The sequence below is a fragment of the Poecilia reticulata genome, chromosome 20 (assembly GCF_904066995.2).
Source record: "Poecilia reticulata chromosome 20, P_reticulata-male-v2, whole genome shotgun sequence".
NCBI lineage: Eukaryota > Metazoa > Chordata > Actinopteri > Cyprinodontiformes > Poeciliidae > Poecilia > Poecilia reticulata.
Genome location: NC_088849.1, coordinates 26,004,540 through 26,026,752, shown reverse-complemented (window position 1 = coordinate 26,026,752; position 22,213 = coordinate 26,004,540). Strand labels below are relative to the sequence as shown.

Below are 22,213 nucleotides of genomic sequence, written 5' to 3'. Positions count from 1 at the left end.
TGTCTCTCTCTCTCTCTCTCTCTCTCTCTCTCTCTCTCTCTCTCTCTCTCTCTCTCTCTCTCTCTCCCTCAACACACCGCCTCCATCGCCTCCACCAGCAGCGGACTGAACAGGCCCCTCACAGCCGCTACTCGGTGGCCCCCAGCCGGGCTCGTTTCCAGTCGCAGACCCCGGCAGGTGAGACCGCTGCTGGTTCCCCGGAGACCCGCGGGGCCCCCCCGAACCCCCATCTGGAGGCCAGAGTCACGGACCGCTCCGCGGGGAACGAACCGGGGCTGTGATGAAACCATAAACAGAGTGCGCCACGCACGCTCACACGCACACAGACACAGATCAACCGGGCCCGGACACCGCTTGAACTTGGCCCCCCTGTGTGGGCGCAGGGGCCGCGGAAGCATCGGCCCTCCGCGGCGCTTCGGGACCGTATTGTCTGCGGAAGGCTGACGCGCTGCTCGCGGCGGCCGCTGCGCTGTCAGACGAGGAAGTGAGGCTTCATACACGCCCATCGGAGCCAGCCGAAGCAGCGGAGAGCCGTTCATCAGATAACAGCCGCGGGATTGATCAACATGCGCTCCGCTTCTGATGGACAGCTGCGGGGATAAGCTGCGCCACGACGCCGTTTTCCGCAGGTAGGTGAGCGGAGCGCGTTACGCAGAGCGCCGGACGGCTCCGGCGTCAGACCTCAGCGCCGTGAAGGCCTGGCTCCATCTTTTTTTCGGGCTTTTTCTGATAGTCACATGCATGCTCTCTGGCCTAACTGTCACCAGCGTGCGTGAAAAGCGGGGCTGCGGGGCCAGATGTCAGCATCTGGAGCGGCACCTGTCTGCCTGGGCACCGGGCTGGACCGAACGGAGCCCAGCCTGACCGCATTTGGACCCGAACCCCAGTTTTCACCCATATGTGGATCTTTAGCTGCGTCTCCAGCGTGCAGAGCGACCACAGGTTTCACCTGTTCACCAACTCCTCACAAAATCACAAATTATAGGCATTAATGTGACATTTGAAAGCAAAACGTGTCAAATTTATGGGAATATTTTCAGTGATTTAGTTCTTCAGTTAGGAATAAATCCAAACTGCGTAGAAAAACAGAATAGAGTAGAAATAGACACAGTAGAAGCATGAAAACAGCTCCCAGATTATTTCAACATATATTAAAAAATAATAAAACACTGTGTGATAATATAAAAATAATGTGCAGTTATTAGAAATATATTATGCCACAACCCAATAGATGTGCAACTGGTGTGTTTGTTCTTTTTGAAATAAATGTAAATAATGTGCGTCAAAAATGTTTGATGACTGAAAAACTGACAGCAGCAGAAATGAGTAAAAGCTTCGTAAACAGAGCAGCAGGATGAAAACATTTCGGTTCGGTGAGAGATGACCGTGAATGGAAACAGAAATAAAATAACAATAATTCACATATTGACATGAAGGTGAACTGACGTCATGCAGCCCAAATCATCTCAGCTTTAGATTGTATTAAAAATGTGTGATAATTGGTTAAATACCCAAATATTCACATCCTAAAACTCCGATCCGAGTCGTTTCCACGTGTTGAACTGAATCCGATTGTTTTCATGTCGCATTTTATCAAACCGTGACGTCATAATTTTGCACTAAATGAAGTCAGACAAGTGAATCTGTAGGTAAAAAATCATTTAATTAATTGGATTGATGAACTTCTAGGGGGATATTTATTTATAAACACAACCTGACTGCGAGAGCCGACCTGCAAACGGCCGATGGTTGCCATGGTTACCCACATTCACTGACTTTAGCTATGGTTGCCATGGTTACCCACATTCATTAACTTTAGCTAGCATTTTTTTAGCAGCATCCACAGCAGTTGATCATCACAGCGTAATAAAACTCGTTATGCTTCCTACCTGAGATGAGCGACCCGTTAAAGACGCAAACGCCTCGCAGTCCGGTGAGTTTGACAGACAAAATGGCGCCGGACATTTTTTTTCCAATAAGCAATTTTATTCACGGTTATCTGTTAATGAGATGCGGAGTCCCTGCAAATACGGCAAACATATCCACGATGAGCATGGGGGCTTTAATAGTTTCCTAAAATGTAAGTTTTCATAAGAAAATTTTAAAAAAGAAGAACGGGATTCATATGCGCAATGGACAAATTTAACACAACCATTTCCTCCTGTTCTGGTCACAATTAGCGGGAAAATGAAAATGTAGCTGCAGTGATCATCTGGAATTAAAACGCAGCACGTTGAGCCGGTCTTCAGATGGCGCAAAGCTGTGCGGGAGTTGCGCCAGGTGAAGAGATCTGGCGCCAACTTGAAATGTATTTTATTTATGTAAATAGTTCAACAGTTAGAATAATGCATTCTGCCTTCTGCAGACAATTTTAAATCGCAAACTGTCGCAGTTTTTTAAAATCAGTTTTCCAAACTGCCCTTCATTTTCAAATATCCGTTTATTTCTAACGTCCATTTTGTTATTTCTGTTTTCGTGTCTTGCTTATTGTGACGTGTGCTGCTGCTTTCTTAGTCCGGTCCCCCTAGTGAAAGCGATATTGATCTCAATAGGTTTATATCTGATTAACTAAAGGTTTAATGAAAAGCTTTAGTTGAGACATGCGCAGTAGGGTAGCTGTTGAGGCAACGTGACGTCAACTGACAGACGCCGCAGTTAATTTTCCACTAAGGGCCAACAGTTGTAGTCCTACTTTGTTTTCATCAGCTTCCTTCTCCTTGTTTTGATCTTTTGATTGTTGAACGAACATTAAAATCGATCACAAGATGGCGGCGTCCATTACTACTTCCGTAAACAAAGCGCTGCTGTGTGACGTCAACGTTCTTCTCCTGGGTCGTAAAGCGTTCGTTCACACAGAGGACCGATTGGGGTCGCATTTAATTTGTAGAATGACAAAAACAAAAGGATTTCTGTGAGAAATCAGAATTGAATTGTGTGAAAAGATATTCACTGCTCCATTAGATAGATAGATAGATAGATAGATAGATAGATAGATAGATAGATAGATAGATAGATAGATAGATAGATAGATAGATAGATAGATAGATAGATAGATAGATAGATTTTGATCTATTTTTAACAAAAACCTGCTGAATCAATGTGTTGCAGCTTGTTGCAGCAACACATTAAACCGAGTCAGAGCAGAGCCAGGCCGGAGAACAGGAAGTGGTAAAAGCTTCACTGATAGACAGGTGACAGAGGTGTTACAACTGTTTCAGAGACTTCTCCTTTGCAGAGAACCGTGTTTATCCTCAGCTTTTTTAGCTCTAATCAGTTGGAAATTGTCATAAAAACCCATGTTTGACTCAGAGTTCAGGAACAGATTAACACCACTAACTAGCTAGCTAACTTTAGGGAGTTGTTGAACAACTCTGCCCATAACACATGTCAAAACTACAACAATGAAATAAAAGGAGCAGAGCTGATGTGCACCAGTGGGTGTTTCCTGTTCAGTCTGGTCCAGCTCACCGGTCGCTTTGTTTGAGTTCAGACGGTTCACCATCACTGCTTTCATCTTGGGGGGCCGCTGTGCCTTGGCGCTAACCGCTAACTGTTTCATACCTGCAGCATCCTGGGTCGCAGAGATGAGTCCAGCTAGTCTGAGCTGGAGCTCTAACACAACTGAAGGTGGAAAATGCATAAAACTCTGGAGGATCAAGAATTGTTGTGCTTCGAAGGTTCCAGATGTTAAAATGTCTCTAAAAGAGCAAGAAAGTTGGTGAATAACCTGCTGGGCTCAGGAACTGAGAGAAACTGAGAGAATACTGCAGATACTGGAGAGTTTGGCCGTTAATGGAGATTAAAATGAGAGCATCTGGGTTTAAATGGATCCAAACACTGAGAACCAAACCAAACTCAAAAAAGAGCCAATTTTTCCCACCTTTTCTCCTCCTGGTAAAACTGAAGCTACAGAGTTTTAAACGTTGCATCATGTGTAACACAAAGCATCATGTCATCCTGATAGAAAGTAAATGCATCAGAGATGAAGATCAAAGAGGCTTCAAATGTTTCAGCTGCACCAATTAAAACGATTAATTATGACAAACCAATTATTCAAATAATCATCAACTAATTTAGGAATCGATTAATCATTAACTGGGTTAAAAAAGGTAACTTCCTGCAAGAACAACACATTCAGAACAGTAATTAAGCCAAAACTGTACAATAAATATAAACATTTTGCATTTAAGACAAAAATAACCCCAATAATATGAGCTCTGCACCGGAGACAGAAGTTAGAAGGATTTTTTAGCTTCAGATTCTACAAATGACCAATAATTCATTAGAGGAGTGCTGCTTTGTACCTTGGGCAAAAAATACATTTTCCTATTTTAAAAAGGAATTTAGTTCTTTTTTATTTACATCTTTAATGCATTTCAAATATTGCATAGAACATCTGCAGAATGTGGCAACTATTTACCCGATTAATGGTGAGAATAATTGATTACGGAAATAATCGGTGGTTGCAGCCCTTAAAACGCTTTAAGATTTGATGTTTTACATTTTAAGCTCGTTTGTTTTAAGAAAACATTAAACTTTTCCTGCATTTTTCTAAAGGAGCTGAACATGAAATACCAGTAAAGAGACGCCAACCAGTTTCATTCTCCATTATTAACTAGAAACCATGAAATCAGGTGTAGTTTGAACTGGGAACCATTACGATGTTTCAAACTCTGCTTTGCAGGAGGAATTGTTGCAGAGTTTCGACTGTAATTTCAGCCACTTTGTATAGGAACATGATTAACCCGTCATAGAAATGTGACAGTAATCAGTGAAATATTTATAAATAAACAGAAATGGAATGAAAATGTACATTAAAGATTTTGATCTGGCTAGTAGAGATAAGATGAATAATAAATAAAAAAGTTAATCTCTCATAATCCAGGTTATGTTCTTCCAGTATTTCAAGGTGGTCTGGAATTTAAGGCGGCTTTGTTCTGAATGAGCGAAGCCAGTTTTTCTGCGATGGATTAAATATGTAAACAGCGAGGTGCACGAGTGATTCCTGGGCGGCCATCGGTACGGTCGGCTTGGTGACACCCGACGCCGTTCTGGTCGCAGCCAGAGGAGAGGTTAACCCCACGCTGTGAAAAATGTCCTGTCACACCAAAACAGCAGCGACACAATCACAGCAAGTCAGGTGGTTTTATTTGGATCACGTTTTTACTATGATTTATGACAAAAATAGATGAAATCCGACGGTAACCAGCAGGAAATCAAATATTTCAATTATTATCAGGAAGGAAGGAGCTGCAGTAACATGGCATTGATGTCTGAGGTGTTAACATACCAGCAACTGCTGCTGCTGATCAATCTGGGAAGAGTTATAAATTGGGCCAGGACTCCAACACATTAATTCTGACTCCTTATTTACATTGATTCTAATGTTTTAACATTTTTAGTGCAATTGTTTGCTTTTTTTTTTTTTATTCAAGCCGGAACCTTTGTATTTACATGTTTCTGGTACGCTTGTAAATCTGATGCACATCCGCAAGCAGCAGCGATGGAAGAGTCTTCTCTCAGCCAACCGGGGGTTAATTTGTGCCTCTGAACGATCTGATTGGACGCTGAAAGAGAATATTGTTGTGTTCAAGTTGTGCTAAAAGCAGCTAGCCTATCAGCAAAGCCTAAAATGGCATCTCACACACATGTAGCAGCTAACGCTAATGTCAGCGTCCACATTGCTAAAGAAGCTCCATGAATGATCAGAAGTTTCTGAAACTCTGGACAGAATAAAATTAAAACACTTCAACGCTAATAGTGGAGCTAACACACTTCCACTAGTGCGCTAATAGTGGAGCTAACACACTTCCACTAGTGCGCTAATAGTGGAGCTAACACACTTCCACTAGTGCGCTAATAGTGGAGCTAACACACTTCCACTAGTGCGCTAATAGTGGTGCTAACACACTTCCACTAGTGCGCTAATAGTGGAGCTAACACACTTCCACTGGTGCGCTAATAGTGGAGCTAACACACTTCCACTAGTGCGCTAATAGTGGTGCTAACACACTTCCACTAGTGCGCTAATAGTGGAGCTAACACACTTCCACTAGTGCGCTAATAGTGGAGCTAGTTTATAGAGTCGTATATAAGTGAAGATAAGAAAGTCTAGATGTTTTAGTTGTAGATGTCTGGAGGTGTGAATCTGATGTTTATGATTATGATTAGCGTGTCAGAGTTAGCGCAGCTAACATGCTAGCTAGCAGTTTCCAGTTTGGCTAAAACGTGTTTCTGTTTGTCTCAGTTTGTTTCAGCGTTGAATGATGGACAAGGAGCTGGTTCAGCAGAGCCAATCAGAACAGGCCACCAATGGCCCCGCCCCCTCCACCCCTACCACCCCCACCACACCGACCCCCCCACGGCTCATCCCCAACCCCATGCTCCTGGACTCCCCCACCCCCACACTGACTCCCACCACCGCCTCCCCTCCTCCCCCGCTGACCCCCGCCCCCTCCGTCTCCTCGGCCCACGGGCCGAAGGCGGCGGCGGGCGGGCCCTCGTCCCCCCACATCCTCATCCCGGCTCCGCCTAAACTCACCTCCACAGCGGCCCCCACCCTGCGCACCTACTCCCGCCCCATCCTGCCCTCCCCGGCCTCCAAGGCGTCTCCTTCCTCCTCCTCTGTTGTCACGGCGACCGCAGCTTCACCCGTGGCCTCGTCTTCGTCGACTGCGACACACGGCAGCACCACGACCTCCAGCAAGACGTCCAGCGGCCTGACCAACGGGAACACCCGGGGGGGGCCCACCTCCCCGCCCATCACGCCGTTCCACACCCCGGCCAGCCCACCTGGCCGCCAGGTGAGTCAGCACCTGAGGAGGATTTTTATTTAAAACGGTGAAGCAGAGCTGGTTTGGAGTTAAAGTTAAACTAATATTCAGTTTTTGCTGCTTCTGTCAGGTTTTGGTTTCCTGGGAGTTTCTGAAAAAAACTGTCTTAGAAAAGGAGCTGACTGAGCAGCAGTTAACGATTATTTCAGCTACCAATTAATCTATCAATTATTCTGCTGATTAATCGATTAATAGAATAAAAATAGGCTCCTTCAAATTTTTCATTTAAGCATCAAAGGAACTTTTGGACAATTTTATAAATACATTAAAAGATGCAAATAAACAAATAATTCAATTCCCTTTTTTTATTTATTATTCTAATAATTAATCGATTAATTGTATTAAAAAAATATCCTGCAGATTTTGTATTTAACCACAAAATCATTTTATTCAATATTAATGCATTGAAAGAAGCAAATAAACACAGAAATTCCCTTTTTAAATAAGAAAATGAACATTATTTTATCACTCACACACAGTCTGTCTGACCTGATGTGTAAATTAAATTAATTTTATTAACGTAAACCAAACATCACCTGTTCATCAGTTCCTGGTTCTTTGGACCGGTTCTGACGGGCCGACTCTTTTTTCTCGACCCAGAGGAAGTCGAGACGTTTTGTGGGAGGATTTGGGTTTTTGACAAACAGAACATGGATGAAAGTTTCCAGGGATTCAAACTGGAAAAAAAAAACTTTCTGCAAAGAGAAACGAAGAATTAAAATTCTGGATAGTTTATGTTTAATTATAAGTTTATGTTACATTTAGAGATGAATTTGTTTCTGCAGTTTATTGGGTCTATGTGGTATTTCTATAGATGTTAGTGGTGCATCATTAACATTTCAAAGGAAAATGTAACTTTTCAATAATTCACCTTTTGCAGCCTGTTAGATCCTCTCTGTAGGAAGATGCTCACTCTGACGACTATTTAAAAGGTTGGAAATATATGATATAATAATAAACATTTATATGACTTCCTATTGCAAAAGTGAAGACAGAAAAATCAAAGAGTTTGACGTTTGTAAAGCATAATCATTTATTTTCCTCACATTTCTAACAGAAAGTTTGGTTCATATGAAGAGAAACAGATAAAATAACAGAACCTGATTTTAATTTGTCCAAACAAGCGAAATGTACAGACGTTAATAAATGTTTATAATGATAAAAGGAGATTTTCACCATGAACTTGACTGGAGAAATAAAAAGTTTCCAGTTTCTGTTTTTACACTTTTGGAAAATGTTTCATTTATATTTTTATTTAATTTCAAAATATCAGTCAAAATTTAATCCACATGAAAAAAAAATCACGTTTAAATGTATCTGCTCCGTTTTCCTAAATATGAGAGTTTTTACAGTTTTTTCTTCTTTTTCTGTAAAGTTCTGCACTATGAAACCTTTTTGTTTTTATAGTTTTGTCCTGATGCAGAACGAGGAGCCTGAGCTTCATGTCTGTATCTGAATCAGAGCAGGCAGGATCCAGGAAGTGATGCGTTCAGGGTCAGAGCTGCGTTCAGGGTCAGAGCTGTTCTCTGGGTCAGAGCTGTTCTCTGGGTCAGAGCTGTTCTCTGGGTCAGAGAGGTTCTCTGGGTCAGAGCTGCGTTCAGGATCAGAGCGGCTCTCAGGGTCAGAGTTGTTCTCTGGGTCAGAGCTGCTCTCTGGGTCAGAGCTGTTCTCTGGGTCAGAGAGGCTCTCAGGGTCAGAGCTGTTCTCTGGGTCAGAGAGGCTCTCAGGGTCAGAGCTGCTCTCTGGGTCAGAGCGGCTCTCAGGGTCAGAGCTGTTCTCTGGGTCAGAGTTGTTCTCTGGGTCAGAGCTGCGTTCAGGGTCAGAGCTGCGTTCAGGATCAGAGCTGTTCTCAGGGTCAGAGCTGCGTTCAGGGTCAGAGCGGCTCTCGCTCTCTGACGTTTCCTACATTTGCTTTCATCTCACAGCTTCAGCATCACGTTTAGTTTTTACTGTCAGACAAAGAGCAGCTGAAATGTGAGAGAAGCGCCGACGGAAAAGACGTTTACATCTGGAAATCTTTCCAAAAACCAGAACCAAACGATTTTTATTCTCTTTTTTGAACAGTAATTCAGTTTATTTATATCGCACTCATTCACAACACAGGTCGTCTTGAGGCATTTTACAGAAAAAGTCTTTTCAAATCGCTCTCAAACGAATCAATTCCAGTTGATGCAGATTTAGACGTTTATTATTATTACTGCCTGAATTTTCTTAAAATGGAAAATGTATAGTACAAGACAAAGCATCTATATGTTTATAACGACGTTGGCATTATGTTGAAATGAAACATGAGTAATAAGGAGCAGCAGTGGCTCATGGGGTTATTAATGTAATAATTCACTATCAAACAGCTGCAGGCAGCAGAAACTAGACGCCGGCAGGAGAATCAGGTTTCGGTCGGCTGGGAGTCGGAAACTTAAATTGATTTATTGATGATGTGATCCATATTTAAAGTTCACAGCGACCCGATCAGGACTTTGAGAACTGATTTAAATCCTGAGTCGGTTAAAATCTTCAGTTCGCCGTTTTCTTGTTTCCGTTGATGGAAAGTTGATTGTTTTTAGTTGTTTTAGAGTTTTGCAGTGAAACAAAGAGGTCGGGTAAACGTGAGCCGCAGCTGCGGTCGGTTAGCTTCGGGTTTGTCCAGGAAACTGGACGATTCACAGCAGAACTGATGAGTCAGCTGTTTTTAATGAACATCAATCTAAACTGAATGTCTCATTAAAATGCAGCAGAATCTCAAGTTTTTTCTCCGTCTTTGTTCCAGGCGCAACAGCCTCACCCTGTGGGCACACCTGGTCTGGCACGAGCCAATCAGAGCGCCTCACCTGTCAGGCAGAGGGTTACCCAGCAGACTTTGCTCCTGGGGAAAGGCCTCAAAGGGTCGGGGCAGGACCAGGTGCTGCTGAGAGCTCAGATGGTAAACACACACACACACACACACACACAGGAACACACACAGGAACACACACACACACACACACAGGAACACACACACACACACACACACACACACACACACACACAGGAACACACACACACAGGAACACACACACACACACACACACAGGAACACACACACACAGGAACACACACACACACAGGAACACACACACACACACACACACACACAGGAACACACACACACACACAGGAACACACAGCAACACACAGGAACACACAGGAACACACACACACACACACCTACACACAGGAACACACAGGAACACACACACAGGAACACACACACACACACCTACACACAGGAACACACAGGAACACACACACAGGAACACACACACACACACACGCACACAGGAACACACAGGAACACACACACCTACACACGCACACGGACACACACACACACACACACAGGAACACACACACACACAGGCGCACACACACACACACAGGCACACACACACACACACACACACACACACACACACACACACACACACACACACACACACACACACACACACACACACACACACACACACACACACACACACACACACACACACACACACACACACACACACACACACACACACACACACACACACACACACATTTTTAAGATCAGATTAAGATCGTCATGCTTTTAAAAACAAAAGTGTTTCTAAATTATATTTTCAGGCCCAGCGCTGCAGTCGGAACCCTGAGGGGGTTTTATTAACAAAATATTAACAAAATATTAACAAAATACGTAAATAAATAAAACTTTTTTCTCTTCTTATTAGCTGTGGATCCCTAAAACGCAGAACATTTTCTGCAGTGACGTCTTTCCTTTTGTTTAATTAAATACAAGTAAAGTTAAGGCTTTAAATTTTGCAGTTAAAGCCATTTTAGATCCATGGCAGCTAAGAAAAGGACATTTCAGCTAGAAACAAACATTTTCTTGAAAAAAAGTGTAAAATTTTCTAGAAAACACTCAGAAACTTAGAGATTAACTTCAGAAATTTTCTAGAGAGTTTCTGAGATTAATCTCAGCAGTTTTTTGTGGACATTTGCTCCTTTTGTCCTAATAATCTGTAGATTAAACTGAGAGGAAATGGTTTTATGTTTCACGGATGCTCAGCTCTGCCTTCCTGCTCTCCTCCCCTCATTTCCTCCTCGGATTTCCTCGCAGCTCATTCTTACGTCTGCTATGCGACCTGCACAGCCGCCCTCTTCCTCCTCCTCCTCCTCCTCCTCCTCCTCCTCTAACCCCGCCTCCGCCCAGGTGAGCCTGCTGGATCTTTATGCTTTTCTGTGACTAGCAGCAGCTTCGGCTGTCAGGCTGCCCGGTAACCGTTGCTAAGCAGCGGCTGGTCCTTAACCATCGTTTCTCTCCCGGTTCCCCTGCAGCTCCAGAGCCTCACCTTGAGGCCGCCTCCCCCCGGGACCCTCACCATCCCCCCGTCCCTGCGGCTGAAGCCTCCCTCCTCGGCGCCGCCGCCCCTCTCTCGTCCCAGCGCCCCCGTCTTCCCTCCGCTCAGGCCGCGACCGCAGCCCAGCGCCACGGCAACCGAGATCCCGACCGCGCCCGGCCGCCATCTTTCCGTTCCGCCTCCAAGTAGGGCCTCATGTTTCTTATAAAGTACATGATTTAGTTTGTTTTGTCCATTTAGATAAACTTTTATCTTTATTGTCGTGTTTTTAAATCAACATGGCCGAATAAAACATCACATTCCTGTAAATCTGATGTTTTATATTTACGCCTAACTAAAGTTTTTACAGTTAATCTGTTGGAACAAGAGCAAAAAAACTAAAACTTTTCCAGAATTTGTACATTTTGACCGAGAAACTATTAGTTCAAGCAGTTTTTCTTACTTTTTCCTTTAATTTAAACTCCATATATACATTTTATGGAGACATTTTAAAAAACATTTATTAATAATGAATTCAAATTCATAAATATTTTATTAATTTCAAAGGGAAGTTAAATGATTAAATAATGAAAATAATAATAATAATAATAATAATAATAATAATAATAATAATAATAATAATAATAATAATAATAATAATAATAATAATTCAGTGTTTTCACTCTTGGAATATATTTACAGTATTTGTTTTACATTATTACAGAGTGAAACATCATATGATTGGATTACACAATATCATTTTATTTAGCAATTATCCTCATTATCATCATTAAATAAAAATAAAACCTGCCTCACTGTGTAAGTTCAACAAATCCACCACTTACCAATGAAGGAGAGTTCATTGGAAATCCCACTAACATTTCATTGATCCCCTGGCAAGACTTTACCAAGACTTTACCAAGACTTTACCAAGACTTTACCAAGACTTTACCAATACCTCACTAAGACTTTACCAAGACTTTACTAAGACTTTACCAAGACTTTACTAAGACTTTACCAAGACTTTACTAAGACTTTACCAAGACTTTACCAAGACTTTACCAAGACTTTACCAATACCTCACTAAGACTTTACCAAGACTTTACTAAGACTTTACCAAGACTTTACTAAGACTTTACCAAGACTTTACTAAGACTTTACCAAGACTTTACCAAGACTTTACCAAGACCTCACTAAGACTTTACCAAGACTTTACTAAGACTTTACCAAGACTTTACTAAGACTTTACCAAGACTTTACTAAGACTTTACCAAGACCTCACTGAGACTTTACCAAGATCTTACTGAGACCTAGTGACCCGTTACCAATGGAAGATGACCTGTACTTGTCAAGGCTTTCCTAAGACCTCACTAAGATTTCACTGAGCCCTTACCAATAGTAAATGGCCAATACTTCCCAAAGACCTCGTCCAGACTCTGGAAAGACAGCCCACATTCTTCTTATACTCTTACATCATAGCTGGGTCTTTATCCTGAGTGAAAGAGGTTTTTAGGTTTTAATCATGAACTAAAGAGTCAGAAAACCAACGTCCACATCCACAGTAAGCTTCAAGTCTAAACCAGTAATCATGCCTCGTTTTAAATGTTCATGTTTAAATGATTTCCTCCTCTTTGCTTCCTCCAGCTCTCTACTCTCCCGTCCGGGCCGTCCCTCTTCGACCCAGGCTTCACTGTCCCAGCAGTCACAGAGCAACAACCCCTCGACAATCCCTCCAACCCATCGCTGCAGCTCCCTCCAGTCAGGTCACATCTGTCAGTAAGCAGCTGACTGGGCTAAAGAGCTCTCCGTTAACTCAAACCGTTCTGGGTCCAAGCCCGTCCCAACACAGCCCGTTATCTTCTTCCAACCACTTTGAGCGCTCACCGTCTGCAGCGAGGCAGCTGCAGATGATCGCCCTTTCCTCCAGTCAGCAGCCACAGGCGGGAACGTACGTCCACCCTGCGGTCCAGTCCAAGCCCGCCGAGCTGCCTGAGCGTTCCAGCCAATCAAAGAAGACTGCAAACAAGGACGACTTGAATCTTCTTCCTTTGAACGCCTCTGCTTTGCCTTCTGCTCAATCTCACACACAAACTTTGACCAAGAAGAGAGAGCAGAAGGAGAGTGACGATCAAGGAGCCATAAGCCGAGGAGTGAGACCAGGAATCAGAGAGGAACGGAGCGCCGGTAAAGACCTCCAGGCGGAGAAAAATGTCCAAACGGAGACGATAAAGCAGGAGAAGCTCACTGATACGGAGCAGGAACCCGAATCCGATCAGATGGAGGTAAAGGAAGAAGACCAGAGAGACAGAGAGAGGAGACAAACAGGAAAGAAAAGGAAACATGAGGAGGTGGAGGACGAAGGAGGAGATACTCCCATGGATACATCAGACCACCAGACCGACCAGAACACAGAACCGGCTCCGCATCCAGACACCGTCAAAGACTCAAGCAAGGAATCAAAACCCAAACTGGATCTCACTCCAGCACCAGTAAAAACTCCATTAAAAGCAACAGTTTCAGTCCAGAATCCAGTAACAGAATCCGTTCCAGGTGAAAAACCAGTAACAGGTCCAGTTCCCATTAAACCTCCAGTACCAGGATCCCTTCCTGTTAAACCACCAGTAACAGGTCCACTTCCTGTTAAGTCTACAGTAACAGGTCCACTTCCTGTTAAGGTTCCGGTAACAGGTCCAGTTCCCATTAAACCACCAGTTACAGGACCAGTTCCTGTTAAAACTCCAGTAAAAGGACTGGTTTCCACTAAAACACTGGTAACAGGACCAGTTTCAGTCCAAACACCAGTAACAGGACTAGCACCAAATAATACCCCAGTAAAAGGACCAGCTTCAACCCAAACTTCAGTAACAGAACCAGTAACACCAGTACCAGGACCAGCTGCTGTTAAAACGTCAGTAAAAGGACAAGTTTCGACTAAAACCCAAGTGACTGGACCAGTTTCAGTCCAAACTCCAGTAACTGGACCAGTTCCAGTCAAAACGCCGGCAATGGGACCAGCTTCAACCAAAACCCAAGTAACAGGACCAGTTTCAGCCCAAACTCCAGTAACTGGACCAGTCCCAGTTAAAGCTCCTGCAGCAGAACTGATTTCAACCCAAACACCAGTAACAGAACTGGTTCTGACCCGTAAACCAGTAACAGGACCAGTTCCAGTTAAATGTCCTGTAACAGAACTAGTTCTGACCCATAAACCAGTTATCGGACCAGTCCCAGTTAAAGCTCCTGCAACAGGACTAGTTTCAACCCAAACACCAGTAACAGAACTGGTTCTGACCCATAAACCAGTAACAGGAACTGTTCCAGTTAAATGTCCTGTAACAGAACAAGTTTCAACCCAAACGCCAATGAAAGGATTAGTTCTGACCCATAAACCAGTAACAGGACCAGTTCTGGCCCAATCACCAGCAACAGGACCGGTTCCTGAGGTCCAAAGCCAGCGGCTGCCAGAACCTCAACGGGACCTTCAGTCCAACCAGGAGGACTTCTGTGAGAACATGTCGACCCAGTCCGACAATCAGTCAGGTACCACCCGACACAAAACCTTCTGCTCATTTATTCTGCTCCATTATTGGATCAGACCGGGTCCGATTCTGGTCGCTAAACTTTCCTTCAGAAATCTAATAGCAGCAAATATCATCCCAGTAAATCAGGGTGTTTCAAAGCGGGTAGTCCGGTAGACTCGGTTCATGGTTTGTTTTCACGTTGCACTGCGTCAAATGATTCAGACCCTTTGAGCAGCCTGTTCCCCTCCTCGCCTGTGGGGGCGCTGCATCAAAAGCCACTCAGAAAACACTGAGTGCAACTTCCTTCTTTACAAAATGGAAACAAAAACTTGAGCTACGTCAGATTTTAGCAGTTGGAGGGTTTCACTTTGGGTAATTTTGTCCTGCACTGTAGTCCACTTCCTTCTTTTGGAGCAGTTTCTGGTCCGCGTAGCATTCACATACGTGTTCAAACTGAACCAGAGTTCACTTCAGCAAACCGAAACCAAGGTTTATAAGGCAGACCATAGTTTGATTAGCACTCACACCTCACCAAACGAACCGGACTTTCTAGACAGACGGACTAGAGTTGGATTAAATTGGACTATACCACCTTTAATCTCAACGCTCCATCGTCTCTATAGCCATCAGCTTTATGTCATAGGAGAGTCAGATGCTTTTTAGTATTATCAAACAAAGGCAAAAAAGAGAGACAAAACCAGAGCTATCAATCCCCATATTGGACTAAAATCTTAATTTAAACAAACTGATGCTGGAGCAAACAGGTTCCTGTCAGCTTCAATATCCTGGCTGACATATTTGTTTCAGTTCCTCTAAAAATGCAGAACAAACCACATGAGTCAAGCTAGCATGAAGAAAAATTACTTTTTGAGAACTGTGAAGTTTTTTCTTTTTAACATAAATTTAAGCTTTTTGCTTACATTTGATTCATAAATATTCACTGTAACGTTAATACTGCCTGTTCTTCTGCTCCCATCACATTTTTCAGTTTCCTGCAGTTTGGAAAAAACCCGAAACGAAAACATCTGATTATAATTTGTCAAAAAAAAGTTGTAAAATGTTGCCCTCTCTGAAGCTCCGTAGCTCAAGCTTAGTTTACAGTAGAAACAACTTTTAAGTTCAAACTGGTGAAATAAAGTTAGACTTTATCTGAGTTACCATTTTGATATCTTTTATCATTTTTACACATTTGTAGTTTAAGGTTTAGGATTTATTTTAGATTTTATGGAATGTTCAGCTTTCAGTCACTCATCCATTTGGACTGATTTTTTTTCTTTAAACTGTATTAACGCCCGCAGTCTCTTCTCTATACATACAGTTTATACATCAAAATGTAGGTATTTCTTTCTACTTTCACACAATGTGTCTCCCACTGCTGTCAGACTTAGTTTTCCATTGAATCGATCCAGAGTGTAGAAAACACAAACCCGACTTCCCGTAGACTTCCATTATAACTACTATTGTCAAATCTCCTCCATAAAACACTTTACAGACATAAAACTCTGCATGTGTGGCCATCAGACATTACTTCCACTTTTAGCCTGGTGTGTTTTATGATGTAGTTTACATGCTCTGCACAGTGACTGCCTGTTTTAGCCTCATTTAGAGTGGTGCCGTGTTCTCCCCTCTCCAGAAAAGGAGGGAATCACCATAGAAACGAGAGACTTTTATTTAAGATTTGGTTCCTATTTCAGGAATCCCTCATATAATTTCATGAATTTTCCATCACTTAGTTCTCAAACCTCAGCATGTTCTAGTTTTGTTCATTCTTATCTAACTGATCAGATTTCCGTTGGTTTTCCTCCCAGCGTTGTCCAGCCTCTCCTCCCAGTCTCCTCCTTCCTCCCCCTTCATCGCCTCCTCATCAGAGAACCCTCCCCCCCTGCTCCCCGCTCAGGCCGCCCACCCCGCCGATCTCAGCCTGCCGCCGCAGCTCGAGGCGGCGAAGGCTGACAAAACGCCACCAGATTCCCATCGTGCCACAGAAGCCGAGGCTGAACCCATCTACCAATCGGACGATGAGTCTGAGAGCTTCAGCCAATCACTGGGCGGCCCCTGGGAGATGAAGGCGTGGCCTGAGGGGCAACAGGTTCTGACTCACCTGGTGGAGGGATTCGTCATCCAGGAGGGTCTCCAGCCGTTTCCTGTAAGAACCCGAAGAAACGGCGTCACTGATTTCACCTAAACATCTACACTTACAAGCCCTTTATATACTGAGGCCTAGTTAAAGCCCACAAAATCAGTTAGTCTAAAATCTTTCTTGGTTTTGTGTCCTTTATCTTTTTATATCCCGTAAATTATTACATTCTTTTTATTTAAATTTAAAGTTTACATTTTAGTTTATTTCTAAAATGTACATTTTTAGTAATTTTGCAGAGTATTTACATTTTTTTCAGATGTTTTCGTAAATCTGCTTTATTTCTTATATTTATTCAGAGATGCATTAGTGAAATATTTCATTTTTTAAATAAAACCTGATTTCCAGTGAAGAACATTTATCCAGAAACGGTTCCAGCTGAAGTTCAGCCATAATTTCCTCGGTTCTTTCCTTCCGGAACAATAAGTGTTGAATATTAAGTGGACCCTGATCATTGTTCTGTCGTCCAGGTGAACCGCTCCTCCCTGCTGGTTCCGGACCAGGTGCCCAAACCCCAGGAAGTGAACGGGACCAACGGGAGGCCGGCGCCGCCCGCATCAGAACCCGTGAAGCCGACAGAACCGTCCACAGACTCAGAGGAAGAGGACGGCGGAGACACCGGCGACCTGGGGAACAGTAAGGCAGGACGGAACCGCGTTCTGCGGGTCAGGTGGGACCGAGCGGAACCGGGCTCACCCTGGGCGTGTTTGTTGTGTTCCCTCAGAGTCGGGCCACAAAGACCGGACGGTGCTGCACTGTCAGTTCTGCGGGAAGCGAGGCCACGCGCACAACTTCATGCGCTCCAAACGGTTCTGCTCCACTTCCTGCGCGCGCGGGTGAGAACCACTTCCTCTGTCTTCACACCAGAACCAGAACCAGTCCATTTCTTGGACTGATCTCCAAGAAGCAAAGCTAAAAAGTATTTTTTGAAAAGTTTCATGTCCCCGGTAGGAATTAGCAGACAGTGTTTTGGAATCATTGGGTGTTTTCTACTTTTTTGGACAAAGTTGTACCATGATTGACCTGGTCAGGGGCCAAAAGAGAGAAAACGGGCCACAATGATGGTGATTGTCAGCGCTAAGACCCGCCCCTGGCTCTGATTGGTTGTTTCTAATTAGCATTGGAAGAAAGGGAAGGAGCTCAGTTTTTTCAGTGATTATCTATCTCACACCATGCTTTGATGACAAAGTAACCGTTTCAACAAATATGTAGAAAAAATATTTTTTATAGAAGTAACTGCAGTTTTATTTACCATTTTTATTTATTTGAGTTAATAAAAATGTTTTCTCTATTTCAGTTTTTGTTATGAATATAACAAACCTGTGTTGATTTATTAAAAACATGACATCACAGTCAAGAGGATTTTTTTTTTTTAAGTATGTAAATCTTAAACGAAGTGAGCTCTGACCTTTGCTGCAGAGGTAGTGCTGCAGCCCCAGCAGCTGCTGCAGCGGCGGCGGCGCTGGCAGGATGTGGTTCTGTGGTTCTGTGGTACCAGAGCAGAGGCAAACAGCTGGTTAATGCAGATCAGAGCCTGAATTAGAGCAGCAGAGTGGCTCGTCCCTCACCGCGCCTCTGGCTTTCTCTTTCAGTTTCAACGTCCGGCTGACGAAGCGCCTGAGGGCCCTGAGCGCCGGCAGCCGGTCCGAGAGGCCCCGACCGGCTCTGAACCGGGCCGAGTCGGTACCGGGGAAACCTCTGCTGCTGCGCCTGGTAGGAACCCCCATGCAGCCTCCACTCTGACATCACAACACACCTACATGAAAATTACTAAAATCCTCTGGATACGTGAAAACCTGCAGAGGAAACGAGGAAAAGCAGAGAAACTTCTGGGGGTTGAGATCCTGAAATCAACCTGAAAACCAGGACACATAATAATTATTCTGACATGAAATTATTCAGTTTTCACCATTTTTCTATTTAGATCATAAATGAGTCTTTGTTCAGATACTCACATCACTCTCTGAGTTACTCCAGTCCACAGTTTACACTGAAAGCTCAACTCTGTCCAGACTGTAAACACCGAGGAAAGATGGGGAGTTTGCGCCCTCTGGTGGTTTAGATAGCAATTACAGCGACTGTTCTGGTCCGACGAATTAAAAAAAAAAAAGGTACTTTAGTAACAGTTCACTCTCAGATAAAGACTTTAAACAAACATATAAAATCTCTGTAATGTTTGGTGCAAAAGTAAAAATTTTAATTCTTGCTCTAGAAATCACTGAAAATGATTTTCCAATGTTTGTGTCTTAACCTTTACATTTCTCTATTCTTTCTTCCACTTGTAACACAAAACAACAAATATGCAACAAATTATTTATAGAAGGTAAATGACTAAACATATGTTGAAATGTAAAGGAAAGTTAATTGAGTCTATAATATCACATTTAGAAACAAAAGAATAATAATGCAGAAGATAAATTATAAAGTACCAAATAAAAAGCTATTTCAGAAATTGGAAAAGTATTGATTTTTGTGTTTATGTTTTTTTTTACACATTTAATTCTCATGGTATTTGCGAACCGTGACACTATTTCTGTTTAAATGTCGAAAGATTTAAATCAGAGATTTTTACTCGTAACTGACGGCAGTTAATTTAGGAGGAGGAGAAATAATGCGTGGACTCGTCCGTCCCTCACCTGTCCTCTTGTCCCGCCTCCTGTCCCCCCGCAGCCCCGGGACCTTTGGAGCGCCGGGCGCCGCGAGAAAGACGGGAAGGAGAAGCCGGCGGCGGCGGAGCAGAAGGCCGAGGAGGAAGACGACGACATGGGGGCGTCCCCGCACGGCTTTGGAGAGGCGGAGGACGACGACGACGACGGAGGAGAGGAGGATCCTGCTGTTGCCATGGCAGCCAGGATGGAGCGGCGGGCGGCGCGGCGCGCGCGCAGGGCGTCGGCGCCGGCCGTCACGGCCTCGACGCCGACCACCACGTACCGGCCCGCCCCGGCCCAGTGGAGCGTGGAGGAGGTGACGGCCTTCATCCACACGCTGCCGGGTGAGTGAGTCTCCGCCGCGGTACAGTAAGGTTGTTATAGACACCTGGATGTTATCGTTTACTTCCGGGTATGCCGCGCATGCGCACTATTCTTTTACTTCCCATCTGTAGCCGCGCTGCCGCGGTAGAACAATAACGTTAACTAACCTGGAGATGTTGGTATCATTGATTCAGTCCAGAGGCCACAGCAAAGGGCAAAATAACAGAAAAACAACTAAAGAATAACTCAGAACCAGCTGTATTTTCTTCTTCTGTGTCGCTAATGTGTCAGGATTCAAAAAACAGCCAAACATTTTCCACACAGAGATCAGAACATTGAGTCAGTAACAGTTTCATGTTTTCAGCAGCACTACTGGAAAAACCAGTCAGCTGCTTGTTCAATAATAATTTAATACATCGGTATCTTTCGCTGAGTGTTTGTCAATGAATAATCATTGATTGATTCTGCACCTAAAAATTAATCAAAATATGAAAAACTGAAACTACTAGTAAAACTAATTAAAAACAGACGATATTTAACTAATAAAAATGAGAAAACACTAAAAACTAATTAAAAGTATTCGCCACAATGAAACAAACTGATGTGAAATGAAAAGCCCAGAGCTGATATAACCCTGGAGCGACGTCGCCGCTCTGGAACCAGCGGCGTGATTTACACCCCAACATCAGCAGGCGACTCGGCTTTCCTGGATCCAATCATCCAATTAAACGTTTCGCAAATCCCAGAAACCATCAGCAGGCTGAGGCAACTTCTCTCTAACCACAAACTGTCGTTGAGCAACCGGAGAAACATCTGGAGGTGGAAGAAAAGCCTAAGGGGGGAAAAACTCTGACGCCTCCAACCGTCTGCAGGTTTCAGCAAACAGATCCGTTTTCTTCCAAACGCTCCGGTTCCATCTGCAGAGAATATCAGCGTTAATCAGAAACCGTTAACGATGCAAACGAAAAGAGGCTGAGATCATCTTACAAACTGACGACACGCCATCTGTTCTTCACAGAAAACTCATCATCATCATCATCATCCTCACTGACGTCATAACATTTAATGAAATATTTATTCATTTACTTCTAACAGGTAAAATGTTAGAGAAAAAAATAACCCAAAAAATACAATGTAATAAAAATCAACTGTCATTAGCAGCGATAACTTCGGTTCAGTCCATTTTGTTGGTGTTCCCACAGCATCATACCTCCTCCACCGTGTTTGTTCCTGTTGGTGCCGACCAGAATCTCCAAACATTTCACTTTGCTCTCATCTCCTCTAAACACCATTTTACTCACCTCAGTCCTGCTGCCATCTTGTTTTTAGAGGCTTTGTCGCTTCGCCCAGCGCTTCCACTTCAGTTTTTCTGTCCTGACCTTTAACCTTTACCTGAGAACAAAGTCAGTTTTCCACGCATCTTCTCTGCAGTTTGCATTAGATAAAATAAAGCGGGTGTACTTACTTTCTGTGTTGCTCCGTCAGGCTGCGGCGACGTGGCCGAGGCCTTCAGGCTGCAGGAGATCGACGGCCAGGCGCTGCTGCTGCTGACCGAGGATCACCTGATGACCAGCATGAACATCAAACTGGGCCCAGCCCTCAAGATCTGCGCTCACATCAACGCCCTGAAGAACCAGTGAGAGGACGAGGCGGCGAACCCAGAGGGGAACGCAGAGGGGGCGGCGCTCAGGAGGCAATAAAGACGAGAAATCTGGAAACTTCGGGGTTGGTGTGTTTTCAAAGGACCGAAGCTGACACCAAGGATGACAGAACAAAGTCACAAAAAGAGGAAATTGTTGGTAATTTATAATTTATGATGTTGTGATGGAGGTGTGGCCTTAGCGGACCGGACCGGACCGGACCGGAGCAGAACCTCGTCTGTGTAGCAGGAAACCGCGAGGAGTTTTGTACCTTTCTGTATATTTTACAAGCCACTGGAGAGTGTACATTTCAAGCTATTTCATGAAGGATTTTCAACATTTAATATATGAAATTTGTCTATTTAGTTTTTTTAGAGCGTGACGTCAATGACAAATCTATCCCTGTAGCTAACATAACCAGTGTGTGTGTGTGTGTGTGTGTGTGTGAGTGAGTGTGTGTGTTAACGGAAGAAGACGACAATAATCTGTAGAGTTTGTAAGTCATTCATCAAAGTTTAATGTTTTCTATCAACACGTTCTGGACAGAAACTCGTCTTGGTTGGAAGCGTCGCCATCAGGGTAGCGAGCAGCGACTTCAGTCGTCACATTTTTATGATATCCTGCTTGAAATTATTTAATAAATGAACAATTAACCAAACAGGCTCCTGCTTTTCCTTCAGACCTCAGAGTTTTGATGGTGTAAATTAATTAGAAATAAATGAATGAATTTATAAAGAAAAAGAAACACATTT

General features: G+C 43.6%; 1 protein-coding gene across 3 annotated transcripts; it reads left to right on the top strand.

The window, feature by feature from the left end:
- Nucleotides 1-20: 20 nt before the first annotated feature.
- On the top strand, nucleotides 21-22,119 carry phc3b (polyhomeotic homolog 3b). Of its 3 annotated transcripts, none has more exons than XM_008396913.3 (12): nucleotides 21-629; nucleotides 6,248-6,803; nucleotides 9,601-9,753; nucleotides 10,972-11,064; nucleotides 11,190-11,397; nucleotides 12,836-14,731; nucleotides 16,521-16,858; nucleotides 17,320-17,485; nucleotides 17,574-17,685; nucleotides 18,442-18,562; nucleotides 19,520-19,841; nucleotides 21,307-22,119. In XM_008396913.3, the coding sequence occupies exons 2-12, from the start codon at nucleotides 6,264-6,266 to the stop codon at nucleotides 21,459-21,461; spliced, it is 4,104 nt and encodes a 1,367-aa protein (XP_008395135.3). In that variant the 5' UTR covers nucleotides 21-629; nucleotides 6,248-6,263; the 3' UTR covers nucleotides 21,462-22,119. The 3 variants fall into 3 exon arrangements, with proteins under 3 accessions (XP_008395135.3, XP_081457900.1, XP_081457899.1); XM_081601773.1 differs by lacking the exon at nucleotides 21-629 and adding an exon at nucleotides 1,780-1,933; XM_081601774.1 differs by lacking the exon at nucleotides 10,972-11,064 and having other exon boundaries at nucleotides 22-629.
- Nucleotides 22,120-22,213: the final 94 nt, after the last annotated feature.

Coding starts and splice junctions, on each gene's coding strand:
- phc3b (XM_008396913.3), top strand. CDS start 6,264: ATGATGGACAAGGAGCTGGTTCAGCAGAGCCAATCAGAACAGGCCACC. Junction 6,804..9,600: donor CCAGCCCACCTGGCCGCCAG/GTGAGTCAGCAC, acceptor TCTTTGTTCCAG/GCGCAACAGCCTCACCCTGT. Junction 17,686..18,441: donor TCCACTTCCTGCGCGCGCGG/GTGAGAACCACT, acceptor TTTCTCTTTCAG/TTTCAACGTCCGGCTGACGA.